Here is a 19828-nt window from a genome sequence, read left to right as displayed (position 1 = left end):
AAGGCTTGTTGTGACCCTTCCATCCTTCTCGTCCAGGATGCAAATTCCAGGCTGGAAGAAACCACAGAGCCCCCTGCAGGTGAGTGTCAGGGCAATCTGAGAAGAGGCTGACTGGAGGGAGACATTAACTGCAAAGACTCAGAGTAAATGGTTTCCAGCTTCGCTTCAATACCTTCTGACAGGGAAAAGCGCAGGCAACAGGCCTCTGTGCATTCAGTAGACAGTGACCAGCTCACTGCTCTGTAACAGGCTCTAGGGACAGTCCTTGCTTCTCTGCTTCTTTCTCTGTGGCAGATTGGGCTGCTCCGTAGAACTCTTCCTCATGAGGAATTCATTCCTGTGCATTCCAGGCACAGGGATGAATAAGAGCATCTTCCTGTTTATTTAGTCAACTCTCTTCTTGGGCACATGGAGGGCAGGGTCTCCTGTCAGATTCAGGGGCACTGAGACACAGAGACACAGAGACACATCCTTCTTTGCACAGAAGGTCCAGGAGAAGGCCCGTGTGCCATCCTTACAGTGAGGTGAGTCTCTTCATGGTCAGCCTGGACCTAGACTGAGGTGTCTCTCCATTAGGTGGCAAACATCTGCAGGAGCATGAAGTGGGCCAGATGCCGGCCACTGAGGAGCTTCCACAGGAAGCACAGGAGTCCCCCAGGCTCGCGTGTGAAGACCAGCAGGGGAGAGGGGACCCCCTGGGTGCCTGTGTATGCCTTGAGCCAGGTCAGATCTTCCTTCCTGAAACAAGCTCATGACACTGAAAACCAATCCCATGGGAGGGAGGGCAGGATTGGCAGGGACCTAGAAGCCCCCAGAAACCATGCGCGTTTCCACTGACTCTGGTAGAGGTGGAGCAGCAGTGCAGCTCAGAGTTGCAGGGATGGACTGGACTCTATTCTGAGCTTGTATTGGAGAAGACTTGGGCTTTCTGTTACAGTGAAACTCTCAATTCCACCCCCAGAGCAGTCTCATTTCCCAAGTCGTCTTCAGGCCCAGATCAGCATGAAACTAGACTGAAAGTCTATGTGTTATCAGGTGTCTTTAAAATGGTCCTTGTAGCCAGTCCCTCCCCCGTCCCCAATATAATGCTAAAACTCTCCCACCAATCATTGTGCCTTAAGGAAAAGTGCTAGTTGGCATTTATTTGGATCAGAATAGAATGGGTTAAGATATTTTTATTATTATAATTCTAACCCAGAAGTACTGACTTACATTTTCAAGGTTGTATTCATACCCCATCAACCCTGAGGTATTCATAAAACAAATCTTGCCTAAACATTACAGACAGAACAATTAAATTTTTAAAATATTTATTCATTTCCTTTGTTGTCCTTGTTGTTTTATTGTTGTAGTTATTATTGATGTCATTGTTGTTTGATAGTACAGAGAGAAATGGAAGGAGGACAGGAAGACAGAGAGGGGGAGAGAAAGATAGACACCTGCAGACCTGCTTCACCGCCTGTGAAGCGACTCCCCTGCAGGTGGGGAGCCGGTGTTCGAACCGGGATCCAAATGCCGGTCCTTGTGCTTTGCGCCACCTGCGCTTAACCCGCTGCTCTACAGCCCAACTCCCAACTCCTATTTTTTGTTCAAGGCTCACATTAGTACCTTGCTGAGGCCTCACCTGGGCAGTTGTGGAATCAACCGAGGTCATGTGTGTCTCTGCTGAAATTTCATGAACTTCTGGGTAAAATTGGGTTGCGTTCAAAGTCTTTTTTGCACATGGGTGTTAGCAAGTGTCTCTTTCCTTGTGATATCAGAGTTTTGGGAAGCCTCTCCCTCTGTCTTCCCCTCCCCTCTCCTTTTCCCTCTGTCCTAACAACAATGACATCAATAACAATAACAATAATAACTACAACAATAACAAGGACAAAAAAGGGAAAATTAATAAATAAAACAACAAAAAAAAGAAAAAGTAAAGAAATGGAGAGAGGAGGGGAATACAGAGAGGGGTTGAGAAAGAGAGACACCTACAGACCTGCTTCACTGCTTGTAAAGCGTCTTCCCTGCAGGGAGGAACTGGAGGCTCATTCCTGTGTCCCTGAGCACTGTCATGTGTGCACTCAACCAGCTATGCCGCCACTCAGTTTGAATGTGTGTGTGTAAAGCATTTCTCCACAGATGTTAAGAGTGACTTTGCTAGTAGGGCATGTGACTTAGCAAGTATGAGGCCCAGGGCTCCAGCCCTAGCACCACCTGGGAGCATCATGCTACTGGGGGAAGCTTCATGGATGGTGGAGTGTTGCCGTGGTGTCTGCTCCCTCATTTTCCTTGTCTCTCCCTCTTTTCTCTTTTAAAAATAGGAGAATAATAAAGCTTGACTAGAGAATACTTTTAACATGTAATATCATACATAAGTAAGACCCCTGAAACACATAAAAAAAAAAACACAACAACAACAACAACCCGGCAGTTGGGTGGTAGTGCAGCAGGTTAAGTGCACGTAGTGCAAAGCCCAAGGACTGGCGTAAGGATGCCAGTTCGAAACCCTGGCTCCTCACCTGCAGGGGAGTTGCCTCACAGGTGGTGAAGCACGTCTGCAGGTGTCTGTCTTTCCTCCTCTCTGTCTTCCCTCCTCTCTCCATTTCTCTCTGTCCTATCGAGCAACAACAACATCAATAACAACAACAATGATAACTACAACAATAAAACAAGGGCAACAAAAGGGAATAAATAAATAAATATTAAAAAAAATACCACCACAAATGTTACACAAGAAAAGTTGTCACGACAGTATTATTTTCATGAAATGTCCCATCGCTCCTTGAGAAAATCCTGATTCACTGGTCACTGGAACTAGTTGTTTCCCCAGGATCCACGTTGTGCGAGTGCATGTGCATGTGTGTGTGTGTGTGTGTGTGTGTGTGAGTGTGTGTGTGAGAGAAAGATCTTAAGAGCCCAGCAGCAATCTTCTGGCACTTCCACTTCCCAACACTCATCTCAGGATTCTTTCCTTAACCATCCACATTCCTGGCCTCTATTTCCCATGGAGAAAGCCAAGATGCTTCCCAAAAATGTCTGAGACAGACCAAAGCTTACCAGACTGCTGGTCTCTCAACTGAAGCAACACTGAAAACCATTGAAAAAAGGGGGTTGGTGGGCAGTGGCGCAATCAGACCTGGTCCAAGCCTCCACTCTCCACCTGCAGGGGGTGAGGCACTTTAAGAATGGAGAAGCAGGTCTGCAGGTAGACTCTCTCTTTCTCTTTCCCTATCTCCCCCTCTCTTACTTTCTCAATGTCCTAGCAAATCAAATGGAAAAAACAAACAAACAAAAAACCCCCAAACCAAACAAACAAAGAATCTCAAACAACTTTAAAGGTTGCTATTCCCTATTTATCCACATGAAGGACCCAGAATACAATCAATGATTCTGGAGCCTGGTCTCAGCATCATTGGTCAAGACATGCCAACAATCTGAGCCCCATCAACCCCTATCCCCCAAGAGATGAACTCATTTGCTTTTCCAAAGAATCAGTTCCCTCATCTAATAATGTTGGCACAACCACCACTATTCCAGCATCCACATGAAGTGAATTCCTACACACTACACACAGATATAGTAAAGGATGTCTCCCCAGATCATCCAGATCAAATGTTAATTAACTTCTTTCACAGATATTTAACTTTCCTTCCCCCTGGCTTTTTTTTTCTTCTTCTTCCATATCCTTGCTCAGTCTGGCTTATGGTGATGCAGGGAATTGAACCTGGGGCCTTGCTAGTCTCAGGAATGAGAGTCTGTTTGCATAGCCATTACCCTATCTTATCCCCACACACTCTTTTCCATTCTTTCTCTCCCTTCCCACACCCCCACCCCACCCCCCATTACCAGTGGTGTATTGGATTAAACCTGGGACTTTGGAGTCTCAGGCATGAGGGTCTCTTTGCTAAACCATTATGCTGTCTTATGTGCTCTCCCCCTTTTCTTTAAAGGAGATTAAAAATCTATTTATTTTACCAGAGCACTCCTCAGCTTATGGTGATGAGGGGAATTGAACCTGGGACCTTGGACTTCAGGCATAACAGTTGTTTGCATAACCATTTGCTATCTCCCCAGCTCCATGGGTATTTATTATCATTATTATTTTATAATTATTATTTTAACTTTATTTTTATCCGATAGAACAGAGTGAAATTGAGAGGGAACAGGAGACAGAAATGGAAAGAGACAGAGAGACACCTCCAGCTCTGCTTCACCACCTGTGAAGCTTTTCCCCTGCAGGGGGGGACTGGGGGCTTGAACCCTGGACCTTGTGGATTGTGACATGTGCGCTCAACCAGGTGCGCCACCACCCGGCCCCGGTCTGCAGGAATCTCTCTCTCTCTCTCTCTCTCTCCCCCTCTCTGTCTTTCCCTCCTCTCTCCATTTCTCTCTGTCCTATCCAACAATGATGACATCAATAACAACAATAATAACTATCACAATAAAAAACAAGGGTAACAAAAGGGGAAAATAAATCAATATTTAAAAAAAGAGGAAGAGAGAGACACCTGCCACATTGCTTCATCACTTGCAAATCTTTCTCCCTGCAGGTGGGGGGCAGGGGCTCGAACCCGGGTCCTGCGCACTGTAACATGTGCCTCAGCGTCCTGATTTTATTAAGCGAGTCCCCCCCACCCGCCGCACAGTAGAAACAGTGACATTTTAGTTCAGTCTCCAGGGTGTTCTCTGAAGGCACGTGACTATTTATGTAGTTACTGAAGCTGAGCCCCCCCCCTCCCCGCAGAGGGGCCGGGGCTTGAACCTGGGTCCTTGTACGTAGTTCCACATGCGCTCAGCCAGGCGCGGCAGCGCGCGGCCGTCCCGCGGCATTTCCTGAAGGTCACAGGCAGCAAGGCCGCGCAGGCGCCTCGAACCTGCCGGAAGCCACGAGGCAAGTTGTGACGTCATAGGCGCGACTACGTGCTGACGTCACAGAACCCACTTGAGCGCCCACCGCCTCGTCTTCTAGCGGGAAAGGGGCCTCCCCGAGCCTGCCGCCTTCTGGTGGACTCGGGCTGCGGGTCCTCGCGCCTGTTGTCAGAGCGGAAGTGCAGGCCCGCGGGGTCGCGGGGCATCTCGCGAGAGCTGCAGGCAAAGGCGCATGCTGTGCCGTGAGGGCGGGGGCAGAGTCCTCCGGGAAGGGGCCTGAGCGGGAGCCGCGGGCCGGGCTTGTGCGAAAGCCGCGGGTCTGTCCTCAGCTGGACGCATGTGTCCAGCACCTGCTGGGAGCCATCTGGGGCTTGGACGTTGGCGACAGGGGCTGAGGTCGGACTCACACTCACCGATGGGGAATGCCCAGATTTTGCCCCTGGCCTGCTTGTAGTTTGTGTTCATAATCTGCCTGTGATGCATTTGTAAGTGGGCCGCAATACAGGACAGAAAGACTGAAAAGACAGGCGGTGGTGCAGCGGGATGAGCCCACTTGGCACCAAGAGCAAAGATCCTGCTTCCAGCCCCAGGCTCCCCACCTGCAGGGGAGTCGCGTCACAGGCAGTGAAGCAGGTCTGCAGGTGTCTGTCTTTCTCTCCCCTCTCTGTCTTCCCCTCCTCTCTCCATTTCTCTCTGTCCTATCCGACTACAGCAATAACAACAACAACCATGGATTGGAGCCCCAGTGATAACCCTGAAGGCAAAACAGCAACAACAGCAAGAAACCTGAGACTGTAGTAAAGGGTCAGGAAGTGCAGAAGGTCTGAGGCAGTGCAGGTGTGTAGTGCAGGCTGGCCTTCACCGGGTGAGCAAGGGACGACAGGTGGAGGCGGTGAAGGCCGGGCTGAGTCTTTACTGAGATGGCGCTTCTGTAACCCCACTAGCTCCTGCTTCCTAGAGGACCCCCTCCCCCCCCAGTGGGGTCTCTTATGTGGAGGCTCAACTTTCCCAGGCACTGCTCTGCAGGAAAGATAACAGTAACTAAGGCAAACAGACCCTGAGCATGGGGTCCAAGTCCCACCCTTAACCTGCAGCCTCTGCTTCTGGGATGACGCTTTTTGCTCTCCATCCTGCGCCCCATATAAGCCTGTGCTGCCCCTCCGTCCTGTGCCAGACTTATCAGAAAGATCTGAGCCCCTGGCCCAAGCAGGAATAAAAGGCTCCTTTCCTCCTCCACCCACCTGGGCTTCAGTCGTCTTGATTATTAACAGAGTTCCTCAGCATCCTCTCCCTTGTTCAGTCCACAGACCTGCAGTGCAGCCCTGCTGTCATGGGGCACATGGCCCAGGGAGGGGCTGGGCTCCAGGCTGGGTGGCTGTGATGGCTCTGATGGAGCAGGGTTCAAGCCTCCGTTACTCACCTGCAGGAGGAAAGTTTTGCAAGTGGTGAAGCAGGGCTGCAGGTGGCTCTCTGTCTCTCTCCCTCTCTCTCTCTCCTCTCAATTTCTCTCTGTCTCTATCCAATAACAAATCAATAGAATTAAAATTTGCTGAATGCCTCTAGCTGAGCGGTAATATCAATCTACATGTACTTTCAATCTCTGATTCTTATTTAACATTATGCACTGTCATAAGTTGATCATTTACAATTAAAATATGTGAATGGACCTATTCTAAGAATCCGGTTTCTAAGTACTGAAGAATACTGAGTGATTTTTGTTCATTTTGCTGCCATGTGTAGGGGATGAGTGCCCTCAGGTGGCTGAATCCCAAAACTGCAGCTAAAGCAAATCTGCCTGAACCTTTTGGAGGTGAAGTTCCAGAGTTCAATCCTGGTAGCCCCTGTGATGACCTGTTGTTTCTCTGTCTCCTATCTTTCTCATGAATAAAAAATTCTTAAAAAAACAAAACTGGGAGTCGGGCGGTAGTGCAGCAGGTTAAGCGCAGTTGTTGTGAGGCGTAAAGACCCGGACTCGAGCCTCTGGCTCCCCACCTGCAGGGGGGTCGCTTTACAGGCCAGGCGGTGAAGCAGTTCTGCAGGTGTCTATCTTTCTCTCCCCTTCTCTGGCTTCTCCTCCTCTCCATTTCTCTCTGTCCTATCTAAGAACAACAACATCAATAACAACAAGGGCAACAAAAGGGAAAATAAATAAATATAGAAAATTAAAAAACAAAACAAAATGAAGGGATCTGTTCTAGGCTACATCAAGTCCTCTAATGGTTACTTGAATGTACACTTTTTTTTTTCTTTTTTTAAAATAAAATACTTTTCTGGATTTTTTAAAAAAAATTTTTATATTTATTTTATTTATTCCCTTTTGTTGCCCTTGTTGTTTTATTATTGTAGTTATTATTGTTGTTGTCGTTGTTGGATAGGACAGAGAGAAATGGAGAGAGGGAGGGGAAGACAGAGAGGAGGAGAGAAAGACACCTGCAGACCTGCTTCACCGCCTGTGAAGCGACTCCCCTGCAGGTGGGGAGCCGGGGTTCGAACCGGGATCCTTATGCTGGTCCTTGTGCTTTGCGCCACCTGCGCTTAGCCCGCTGCACTACAGTCCGACTCCCTTGAATGTACACTTTTTACACTACAGTTGAAGGTCATCAAAGAATGTCCATAACTCTTTTGCCATTCCATTTGCCAAGTGACATTCCCTTTGTACACACACACACACACACACACACACACACACACACACACACTTATGCTCCTGGAAATAGTGTGTCTCTGACAGCATCCATGTGAATATCCTACTGTGATACTTACTCTTTAGGATTATATGACCACTGCTTGAAATGGGGGAAAGGCTTGTGGCATCTCTATTATTTCTAATAAATGCATGGGAATTGGGTGGAGGGTAGATAGCACAATGTTTATGCAAACAGACTCTTGTGCCTGAGCCTCTAAAGTCCCAGGTTCAATTCCCCACACCACCATAAGCCAGAGCTGAACACTGTACTGGTTTAAAAAAAAAATGCATGGGAGTCTATAGTTATCAGAACAAAATTTCAAAGGACTAATTAAAAAACTCAAAGTTGAAAATGCAAATTGCTTCAGGGAATCATTTTGTCAGCTGGTCAGTTATGACACTGACCTCTGACCTCTGACATCACAGCCCAGTGGCCTTGGCTACAGTGGAATCTTCAGTCTTAGAGACTGAGTTGACAGTGCGCACAGAGCTATGTCCAGTGGCTCTCTCTTTAGCGTCAAGGAGTGAAGAATAGAGGATGTTTGCGTCTACCAGAAAGTCTTCGCGGCTTTCAGAGTGTCTGGGCTGTCTGTCCTGCTTCAGGTAGAGTCTGTTCACATGCCCTGTGTGACCGGCAGAGCAGGAGGAGGGCAGTCCCAGGACGTGCTCTGTGTGATGCCCACTGACAGAATCCTCAGCTTCAGCCCTGGTCATGAACGGTTACTTGTGCTCATGAGATTCCCTCCTGCTGATGCCAGAGAGCAGGCTTGACCTGCTAGGATCAGAGTCCTGTGGGCTTACTCAGGGAACAGCCATGGAATTGCTTAGTACTTCCTTGAGCTGAGAAACATTTAGATGTTTGATTTACTATCTATTGATCTTGGGATTCCTGCCCCCTCAAGCCCAAAGTGATGACTGAGTTAAGAATAGAGTCAGTTTTCCAGAATCCTGTTATCTAAGGGTGTATGTTAACCTGAGACCACAGTGGAATGACCTCTTCACACTCTTGGATGTCTTGTAATCTGCAATTTGACCTCTATAAGGTCATATATCTGTTTACGTTATTTTTTTTATTATTGCGAGAGAGTGAGAGACAGAAGCAGAAGAAAGAGAAAGTGAAGGGGTGAAGGAGATGGGGAAAGTAAAGGAAGAGGAAGGAGGAGAGGGAGGGGGAGGAGACAGCCAGAGAGTCACTGGCATATGCAAAACTGGGGGTGACACTTGGGGCTACATGATTTTCAGTTCATCTAGACACTGTGCTGTGGACCTGAGTTGCTTGTTTGAAACATTTGTCATCTCTTCTTTGTCCTCTAACTGTTCCCTCACCCCTTTTTATCATTTAGTGGAGGGACTAATTCACTACAGTGCAGTTTGTTGACACGGGGTAAGATTTCTCATCTCCCTGTGAGAGGTGTCTGCAGAACACTCTCACCCACTCGGCTCCTCTCCCAGCACCAAGCACCAGGACTCCAATACCCTCGCTCCCCCTCACTCCCTCTTAGTGGCTCCTTTCTACCAGGTCCTGCTGAGACTCTGCTGCTTCCTTGTCCCCTGACAGTAAAGTGACAGCCCCTGTGCCCTGTCCTTCAAGCTGCCCTCCATCTCCACTGGCCCTGAGCGACCTCAACTCTCACAGGAGCTCTGTGTAGCTCAGGATTCCTGAATCTGGGTGCTGAATCCTTCTGGGGGACTGAGACGCCTCTGTAATGCTTGTGAGTGTTGACATCAGCACGAGTCCCTGTGTCCCACCTGCCCATTGACAAGCTGCCCTGGGGGTCTGCTGTGTTGCAGCTCTTCTGTGGAGGAGAGTGGCCCAAAAGACAGGAACATCCCAGTGATGCCTCATGGCCGCATCCTGCTCTATGGCCCTGGCAAATTCCAGAAGAGGCGGAGATGGCAGAAAAGGGAACTGATCTTATATTCCAACGTGCTGCTCATCTCCAACACAAAGTACGTACCTGCTCCCCCTGCTCCTGACCCCACAGTTGCCTCTTCTCTGCTGCCCTGAGGACAGAAGAGGTGGCTTTTCTGCAAGGTTTCTGTCCAGCACTGGGTGGGTGGCTGAGGGGAAGCAGGGAGACTGGGCAGGGCCAGAGTCCTGGGGAAGGGCAGCCAGGGTGGAGAGGCTGAAGGAGAGATGCAGAGACAGAGCCCGGGGGGGCCCAGCCTGGCGGACCCTCACACAGCCTGCTCTTCCTTCACGTGCCTGCCCTTCCAGCTCTGCCCGAGGGAGGCAAGACAAGCCACAGCCTGCTTCCCAGGACTCACAGACACTCACACTAAATTTCTGCAAGTGTTTGCATTCATAGCCTGCACATGGAGACAGGGACCTGGGACTGAGGGAATGAATGATTCATTCACTAACTGAATTTATTCTCTTGTGATAAGAGGCAGTGAATTCAGTGAGTGGAAAACACTGTTGAGCTAAGTCCTCCTCATTTTTTTTTTTTTTTACCAGAGCACTTCTGAACACTGGCTGATGGGATGTGGGGGTGAACCTGGCACTTTGGAGCCTCAGGCATGAGAGTATCTTTGCATAACCACTATAGTATCTTCCCACCACCCTCAAATTTCTTTTTAAGTACCTGAGAGACAGAGAAGGAGATGGGGAAGGGAACAGAGAGGAGAGACACCCAGTGACTGCTCCCACCGTGCAGTTCCCTTTGCTCGTGTCCATGGTCCTTCTCATGGTACATGAGCCTCTGCCTGGTTTTAGGTGGACACAGTACTTAAGCAGCTGTTCATGTTTTGCCAGACTCTAAGTGAGATAATTATGAATACAAATTTATGAAAGCAAATTTTCAATAACTTAAGCTTTAAAGGCATGAAAAACTCTTAGAAACTGAGACTGGGTGGCTGCGTGGTGGTGGCTCACCTGGTTGAGCATCCATGGCCTAAGACCCAGGTTCAATCCCCACTCCCCATCTGCAGAGGGAAACATTCATGAGCAGTTAGCAAGGCTGGAGGTTTCATTCCTGCCTTCCACTCAGTCATCTTACCATCTTAATTCTCTCAGTCGTTTAAAAAAAAAAAAACAAACAGGGAGTCGGGCGGTAGCACAGTGGGTTAAGCACAGGTGGCAAAAAGTGCAAGGACCAGCATTAGGATCCTGGTTCGAGCCACTGGCTCCCCACCTGCAGGGGAGTCGCTTCACAGGCGGTGAAGCGGGTCTGCAGGTATCTATCTTTCTCTTCCCTCTATCTTCCCCTCCTCTCTCCATTTCTCTCTGTCCTGTCCAACAACAACATCATCATCATCAGCAACAATAATAACCACAACAATAAAAAAACAAGGACAAGAAAAGAGAATAAATACATAAATAAGTACATATTAAAACAAACAAACTAAAACCAGGAAAATGACCCACAAAAACAGTGGATTCATCATGTAGCCACCAAGCCCCAGTGATAACCTCAGTGGCAATTAAAAATAATAGATATGGAAAATTCAACTTAATTGTTTGGGAATCATAGAAAATATTCTTTTTTTAAACTTTAAAAAAATTATCTTTATTTACTTATTGGATAGAGACAGCCAGAAATCAAGAAGGAAGAGGGTGATAGGGAGAAGGAGAAAAACAGAGAGACACCTGCAGCCCTGCTTCACTACTCGCGAAGCTTTCCTTCTGCAGGTGGGGACGGGGCTCGAACTCGGGTCATTGCTCACTACCGCCCGGCCCAGAAAATATTCTTAACTAACATTGTAATGCATGATTTATTTCATTAGTATCCTCAAGCACTTTCAGGATGACAATAATGAACTAATATATTGATTGCAATTTCCATACAATTAATAAGGGAAATACGATCATGGATCACTATGGCTAACAAGTAAGCAACAGGAAAGATGCTAAATGAGTGAAAGGTTCTCTTTCACTCATTTAGAGCTCATAAATATAGGGGGGTATCTAATTGTTCTGCAATGTTCAGGAAAATGGCTGCTTTCCTCCCACTGGTAAGGAGTGTTCAGGGACATCCTGGGCCGGGCTCAAGTCAGCACACAGCACTCAGGCCCCAGCCCTCCCTCTGCTGTGCTCTCAAGGCTCAGCTCAGAGGGGAAGGAGCCACAGAAACACACCCACCATCTCCCCAGGAGAAACCCAGCTGCTCCCAGAATGCTGCAGATGCCAGCTGACTGCTCTGTGCTCTGTTCCCTCTCCAGGTTCAAGAGTGACTTCAGAGTCAAGTACTGGGTGCCCCTGCTGGACATGTGGGTGGCTCACAACTCGAGGAATGGCGCGAGAGCCCGCACATCGCTGGTCTTGGGCTGGGATGACCGCAGCTTCGTGGTCTCTTTTCAGTAAGACTGCAGCCTGGCCCTGTCTCCATATGACTCACCTGGGCGGGGGGCACAGCTCCATCTGGGGGTCTATTAGCCACACGTGCTCTGACCCCCACAAGGACAGCTGTGTGCTCTCGACTGTCCCCCAATGGCTGTGATTCAAGCAAACACATGCAGCTTCTAAGCCCTCTGCAGGTGGGGACCAGGAGCTTGAACCTGGGTCCTTGTGCATGGTAACATGTGCAGTTCACCACTGGCACCACCACCTGAGCCCCAACCCAATTTCTCCTCCAGCTAGAAGATTTCCTTGCCAACACGCAGCAAACTGTCAGAGAGCTGGGCCTCTCACCACCCAGTGAGCAGGACAGGCCTCCTGACTCACACAGTCCCACCAATAACAACCTGATGTTGATGTTTACATGTTGATTTTGTTGTTGTTGTTGTTTCCTGTAGATAATTTCCCCCTGGAAGGGATGACTTTATTTAATTTATTTTTATTATTTTTTTACTTTTTATTGGTGGGGTAAATACAATATGTTTGTGTGAATTTTGTGCATTTTAACTTCTTTTCTGCCCTTCTCTTGGATTTCAGTTCAGTCGACAAAATGGAGCAATGGTACAGTGAGCTTCATAGGTAGGTCTTTAGGTCAGGTCTTTCAAATCTTTTTTATAAGACATTATTTTATTAATGAGAAAGATAGGAGGAGACAGAGTAAGAACCAGACATCACTCTGGGACATGTGCTTCCAGGAATTGAACTAGGATCTCATGCTTGAGACCTTTTTCCTTTGTGACACCTCCCAGGCCACAGTATTTCAAATCTTTAAGTTCTCAGAATGCAGAGTCCTAGCAGTCAATGCCTCTCCCTCTTGTCCCCCTTCTCTCTGTGATGGGAGCTAACATCACCGTGGAACATGCCCTGACTTAAGGGCAGGTTTCTCTGCGGGGTGGGTCTCAAAGCAAATGCACCTGCTAGTCCTACAGCCCAGGGAGGTTCTGGCCTGGACTCCAGGCAGGAAAGCTGTGAAGACAGGATCTGCAGCCTTGCTCTCAGACACCTGACAATATATGTTTCCTAGGATTGGTCTCATTTTCCAGAAATACATTTTTACATCTCTTCATTAGATCTTGCTGAGTATGTTGATATCTTGAAAAAGCGTGCAAAATACTGAAGTGACTAGTCAAAACGTAAGATGACTAGAAAATAATCTAACAGATATTCTTCTGTTTTGGGTCACTGTGGACTTGATTAGGAACATTCAGAAGGAGATTTTGGATGTCCAGAACACCCTCCGAAAGCACGTGGAAGACATCATTGTAAGTGTTTCTAAGACTAGACTAGAACTTACACTCCAGGCTTCTGCCTTGGACAGAAAGAGGTCTAGAGATGAGGGAAGAATCCAGAATGTACCAGACAGAAAAGTGTGTTTTTCTACAGACACACAGGACTGTGTATACACAGAAAAGGAAGCTGGGACTATATGCAACAGTCCTTAGTGGTCACATGACTTAAACTTAGAAAGAACACTGCATCTGAAAGTTACCGTTTTTTTTTTCAGATTTCCCCTAATATCAATCCTTGATGTCTCTTGCATCAAATAATTTTCACGAGACAGCTTTCTATTAGCTTGGATTGTTTTCCCAATTGATTCTTGCATGTACAACGTGGTTTGCATTGTTTCCTGTAGATAATTTATCCCTGGCCAGGATTTTTTTTTCTTTTTATTCATGGGGAGATTAACGGTTTACAGTAAACAGTAAACAGTTGTTGGCACATATGTATATTTTCTCAGTTTTCTGCAAAACACTCTCACCCCCAGCCCAGCTCCTCCTCCCCCATCATGCACCAGGACTGGAACAACCATTCACCCCAGTCCTTTACTTTGGTGCAGTACACCAAACCCAATTCAGGGATGGCCCTTCAAGTGAAGAGAAAATACTGACCTCAGTTTTCTTTCCCTTTCTATTCCTTTCCTTTCCTTTCCTTTCCTTTCCTTTCCTTTCCTTTCCTTTCCTTTTGTTTCCTCCATCTCTCTCTCTTTCTCTCTCTCTCTCTCTCTCTCCCTCCCTCCAGGGTTATTGTTGTGGCTCATTGCTGCACTACACATCTACTGCTTTCATGGATATTTTTTGATTTTTCCTTCTTTTTTTTTGATAGGACAGAGAAATTGAGAGAGGAGGGGAAGATAGAGGAGAGAGAAAGAGACACTGCAGACCTGCTTCACCACTTGTGAAGTGACCCCCATGCAGATGAGGAGCAGGGGCTCGAACCAGGATCCCTATGTAGGTCCTGGCTCTTTGTACTATGTACGCTTAACCTGGTGCACCATAACCCACCTCTCCCCCCTCAAGAGAGATAGACACCTGCAGACCTGCTTCACCTCTCAGGAAGCCTCCCCACTACAGGCAGGGAGTGAGGGTTCAGCCCTGGGTTCTTGACTTGGTAAGGTGTGTGCCTAACCAGCTGCACCACCTCCTAGCCTGCTTTCTTTTTATTATTATTATTATTTTTGCATAATTTGAACAACTGCATCATGTCAGCGTTGGCCTTCACTGCAGCATTGATGACATTTTCCTGCTTCTTCATACACCAGGCAATACTTCTCCTCGGGGGGGTGGGAGGAGGAACTGTCTTTTTTTTTTTTTTTTTCAAAGCATTGAGTTGATATATTTGACATTTTAAATTATGAAATACTCATTCAACTGGAAGTTACCTGTGTGTATATCCTGAGACTAGAGAGCAAGCAGGAAGAAATCCACATATCCTTGTCAACACACTTCTGAACATGCACTGAAAACCCAAGGATTCACTCAAATCTACAGTGTCGACTCAACCACAGTCACCCCCAGGGGTGAAGTAGCTTTGATCCTGGACACAGGGCTCTCTCTCTGGGGAAACAGAGCTGCTGGGCAATGTGTTCTACCACTGCTCACTCCAAAGGCTTGTTGTGACCCTTCCATCCTTCTCTTCCAGGATGCGAATTCCAGGCTGGAAGAAACCACAGAGCCCCCTGCAGGTGAGTATCAGGGCAATCTGAGAAGAGGCTGACTGGAGTGAGACATTAACTGCAAAGACTCAGAGTAAATGGTTTCCAGCTTCGCTTCAATACCTTCTGACAGGGAAAAGCGCAGGCAGCAGGCCTCCGTGCATTCAGTAGACAGTGACCAGCTCACTGCTCTGTAACAGGCTCTAGGGACAGTCCTTGCTTCTCTACTTCTTTCTCTGTGGCAGATTGGGCTGCTCTGTAGAGCTCTTCCTCATGAGGATTCATGGCATTCCAGGCACAGGAATGAATAAGAGCATCTTCCTCTTTATTTTGTCAACTCTTTTCTTGGGCACATGCGAGGGCAGGGTCTCCTGTCAGATTCAGGGGCACAGAGACACAGAGACACAGACACACAGAGTCACCTCCTTCTTTGCACAGAAGTTCCAGGAGAAGGCCTGTGTGCCATCCTTACAGTGAGGTGAGTCTTTCATGGTCAGCCTGGACCTAGACTGAGGTGTCTCTCCATCTAGGTTGCAAACATCTGCAGGAGCATGAAGTGGGCCAAATGCCGGCCACTGAGGAGCTTCCACAGGAAGCACAGGAGTCCCCCAGCCTGGCGTGTGAAGACCAGCAGGGGAGAGGGGACCCCCTGGGTGCCTGTGTATCCCTTGAGCCAGGTCAGATCTTCCTTCCTGAAACAAGCTCATGACACTGAAAACCAATCCCATGGGAGGGAGGGCAGGATTTGCAGGGACCTAGAAGCCCCCAGAAACCATGCACGTGTCCACTGACTCTGGTAGAGGTGGAGCAGCACTGCAGCTCAGAGTTGCAGGGATGGACTGGACTCTATTCTGAGCTTGAATTGGAGAAGCCTTGGGCTCCTTTTACAGTGAAACTCTCAATTCCAGCCCCAGATCAGTCGCATTTCCCAAGACGTCTTCAGACCCAGGCCAGCATGAAACTAGACTGAAAGTCTATGTGTTATCAGGTGTCTTTAAAATGGTCCTTGTAGCCAGTCCCTCCCCCTTCCCCAATATAATGCTAAAACTCTACCACCAATCATTGTGCCTTAAAGAAAAGTGCTAGTTGGTATTTCTTTGGATCAGAATAGAATGGGTTAAGATATTTTTATTATGATAATTCTAACCCAGAAGTACTGACTTACATTTTCAAGGTTGTATTCATACCCCATCAACCCTGAGGTATTCATAAAACAAATATTGCCTACACATTGAAGACAGAACATTTAAAAATTTTAAATATTTAAATATTTAAATATTCAAATATTTCCTTTTGTTGTCCTTGTTTTATTGTTGTAGTTATTATTGGTGTTGTTGTTGGATAATACGGAGAGAAATGGAAGGAGGACAGGAAGATAGAGGGGGAGAGAAAGATAGACACCTGGTGACCTGCTTCACCAACTGTGAAGTGACCCCCCTGCAGGTTGGGAGATGGGGCCTCAAGCTGAGATCCTTAATCTGGTTCTTGTGCTTTGCACCATGTGTGTTTAACCCACTGTGCTACCACCAAACTCCTGAAGACACATCTATTTAATAAGCTAACCTGTTTATTCATCCCACTCAGCCCCCATGGACAGAGCATCTCTCTTGTTTGGTCTCTGAGGGATCATGAACTCTTCCTCCAAATAATGTCCAGCACAGAAGGACCAAGCCTCACAGGGTGACACAGGACCCTGTTTCTCTGCTGCTGCCTGTGCTCAGCCTCAGAGGACTCTCTGGGTGTAGAGTGAGTGTAAGGAGATGTGGCATTCTTCCTCAAGGCGTTCTCTCTTCTGAGACTCCATATTGAATTTATCTGGATTCCAGTTACAAATCTTACATGCAGTAGAACACAAGGTCACATACCTCAACTCCTCATTGAACATTTTCCTGCTGATATGCAGGGATCGTGTCTCCTAGACTTAAGACTGGGTTTGCTCTCCCATCTCTCCCTCTACAATGGTTTCAGTGAGGAAGTGGACCCTCGGCCCCTTGGTTCTCCAAGCCCTTCATCCTCTCACTGCCTCTGCTCTGCTCCCTGGGGCTCCTCCTCTGTCCATTGCTAAACCCACTGCTATGTCCACAGGTCTCTGCGCTGGGGGTGACTCTACCCGGTCCCTGGACAGCTCTGTTGACAGAGACAAGAACAAGAGTCTGTCGGTGGCTGTGGAGCAGAGGAGTGAGGACAGCACTGCCTTCCGTCACATGGAAAGCACCAGGCAGTGCTCCATGTCCATTCATCGGCACAGGGCTCCGGCACGGCCACCTGTACTGACCCAGACTGCCCCGGAGCCTGACACTGAGTTTCTGATAGGCTGTGGGGACAGGGCCACCTACAAGGTGCCAGTCACCAACACTGCTCTGGCCCTTTCCAGGCCTCATTATCCCATTAATAGTGTCATATATTGGTATGTAGTCTTTGGTTGCATTTTGCTTTTTATTGCTCTAATAAAATTTATTCTATAATTCTGTACTTATGTGACCCCTACTTTGTGTTCAAGGCTCACATTAGCACCTCGCTGAGGCCTCACCTGGGCAGTTCTGGAATCAGCCGAGGTCATGTGTGTCTCTGCTGAAATTTCATGAGCTTCAGGGTAAATTTGGTTTCGTTCTCAGTCTTTCTTGCACATGGGTGCTAGCAAATGTCTCTTTCCTTGTGATATCAGAGTTTTGGGAAGCCTGTTCCATACATATCAGATATCACATTTCTGAATGATAGGCTCATATCTTTTAGAGCTTACTAATGCCTGGGATTATTCTTATTTTTTAAATTAAAAAAATTTTAAAAGATTTTATTTATTTATTCATGAAGATAGAAGGGGAGAGAAAGAACCAGACATCACTTTGGTAAATGTGCTGCCAGAGATTGAACTCTGGACCTCATGCTTGAGAATTCAATGCTGTATTTACTGCACTACCTCCCGGGCGACTTGTATTATATTTATTGTTATTGTAGTTATTGTTGTTGTTGATGTCACTGTTGTTGGATAGGACAGAGAGAAATGGAAAGAAGCTGCAGGGGTTCGGTTCACAGGTGGTGAAGCCGGTCTGCAGGTGCCTATCTTTCTCTCCCCCGTGTCTATCTCTCCCCCTGTGTCTTCCCCTCCTCTCTGTCCTAACAATAACGTCAGTAACAACAACAATAATAACGACAACAACACTTAGTAGAGATATAGATCATTGATTTGCCCTGGATTTCTTCAACATTAAACTGAACCCAGTGCACAGATCAAGGGCAGCTAAAGGAAAGGAGCCCTATTTGAATATATGGTGTAAGAATCACCATTTACCTCTGATAACAGATAATTAAAGGCAATTCAAATGAGAACCCTAGGGAACACCTAAGCAAATTCGGGTATAAGCCGATAATGAACCACGTACCACAATTAAAGACAAGATTTCTAATTGCATGAATGATATTTAGGACGCAACTTTATATGAGAAAAATATAAATGCTATGTAAAGTTGAGAGATAGTACAGTTTGGCTTGGGGAGATAGCATAGTGATTATGCAAATAAACTTTCATGCCTGAGGTTGCAAAGTCCTAGGTTCAATCCCCAGCATTACCGCAAGCCAGAGAAGAGTGGTACTCAGATAAAATAATAATTATAATAGTGAAATAGCATATCCAGGATAGAAAGAAAAGATTCAAGAAGTGTACTGGCTATACCCCATGTGATTACATAGAGCTCAATGGGTAGATTAAATAAACATTATACACAGACATTTTAGACACTAATGAAAGTAAATGAATACTGGTTACCTAGAATTCACCTTGCCTCTAAGCTGTTGAAAGAATCAAGAGATACAATACATAGATTATGATTTAATTTATTAAAAATAAATTCAAAAACCAGACAAGAATCAATTATCTAGGAATACATACTTATGCATACTTGGGTGAGAAAATTATAAGGTAAAGCAATAAAAATAAGTATCCAAAAAGCCAAGTTGATGTGACTTATGTGGTGACTGGGAAAACACATATAGGCACCTCTGAGTTTACCATGGTTTCTATTATGATCTGAATGACAGACAGATTTTAACTATAAATCTGTCTTTACATCTATACTATGTACATAGTTGTTATACAATTAAAAACATGGGGAATATATGAAATAATCTAACTCTTAATAGTGAGTATATCTTGATGGTAAAATTTGAGCTAATTTTTTTGTTTTTATCACTAGCACAGATGACTCTCTATAAAAGAACTTATACGAGTCAAGAGCAAATAAAATTGTTGAATAAAGCATAAAATGCACAGGCAACATTTATTGCAAAAATAAACCACTGTAAGAAAATAATATATATAATAACAAGAAAGATAGAACTGTAGTAGACAAACACCCTCTAATAAGCAGATAAGAGACTAAGGAACATAAAACTCAATAAAACCACAGGGGCAGCAAAAGGGAATAAAGAAATGAAAAGAAAAGAAAAGAGAACTCCGAGGAGCTGAGGTGAGATCCCAGAAGAAGCTTGTTTCCATGTTCGAACCAGAGACAAAGGATCTAAAGTGCCTTGGCTGAAGATGTCTGAAATTCAATCTTCTTCCAAAGAAATTCACACATCTCCTGATAGGACCTGTGGATTAAATGAAATTCAAATTTAATAAAATCCTGCAAAACAATTTAGAATAATAACTATTAATGGGATGTTACAGAAAATAACAAAAAAGAAAAAAAATCTCAGCTATAGAGTAGCATAGGGTGGGGAACGGTGACTGTGAACATTCTGATCTTCAGCAGCTGAGAAAACTATGGCCAGTTAGCTCTATGGACTCAAGTCAGAGAATTCTTGGCATTACCCCACAGTGGGGCGTTTTTGTTGCTGTTACTCTCACTTGGACTCCAGAGGTTGATTTTCTTTCTTCTTCTTTTCTTTTTGACTTTTATTGTTTTAGTTATTGTTGTCGTCGTTGTTGGCTTGGACAGAGAGAAATGGAGAGAGGAGGGGAAGACAGGGAGGGGGAGAGAAAGATAAACACCTGCAGACCTGCTTCACCACTTGTGAAGTGACC

General features: G+C 46.3%; 1 protein-coding gene across 1 annotated transcript in view; it reads left to right on the top strand.

The window, feature by feature from the left end:
* LOC132533007 (uncharacterized) overlaps positions 1–17327 on the top strand; it is a 30824-nt gene extending 13497 nt beyond the window's left edge. The window contains exons 2-9 of the mRNA XM_060172333.1: positions 9329–9487; positions 11699–11836; positions 12411–12452; positions 13072–13135; positions 14793–14835; positions 15336–15482; positions 16891–17212; positions 17306–17327. Coding sequence (XP_060028316.1) covers positions 9375–9487; positions 11699–11836; positions 12411–12452; positions 13072–13135; positions 14793–14835; positions 15336–15482; positions 16891–17212; positions 17306–17327 — 891 coding nt within the window. The 5' untranslated portion in view covers positions 9329–9374. The remainder of the gene's footprint in view (positions 1–9328; positions 9488–11698; positions 11837–12410; positions 12453–13071; positions 13136–14792; positions 14836–15335; positions 15483–16890; positions 17213–17305) is intronic.
* The last annotated feature ends 2501 nt before the right edge of the window (positions 17328–19828 follow it).

Source organism: Erinaceus europaeus, chromosome 2 (assembly GCF_950295315.1).
Source record: "Erinaceus europaeus chromosome 2, mEriEur2.1, whole genome shotgun sequence".
NCBI lineage: Eukaryota > Metazoa > Chordata > Mammalia > Eulipotyphla > Erinaceidae > Erinaceus > Erinaceus europaeus.
The sequence above is the reverse complement of the archived record's forward strand: the minus strand, read 5'-3'. Positions and strand labels throughout refer to the sequence as shown.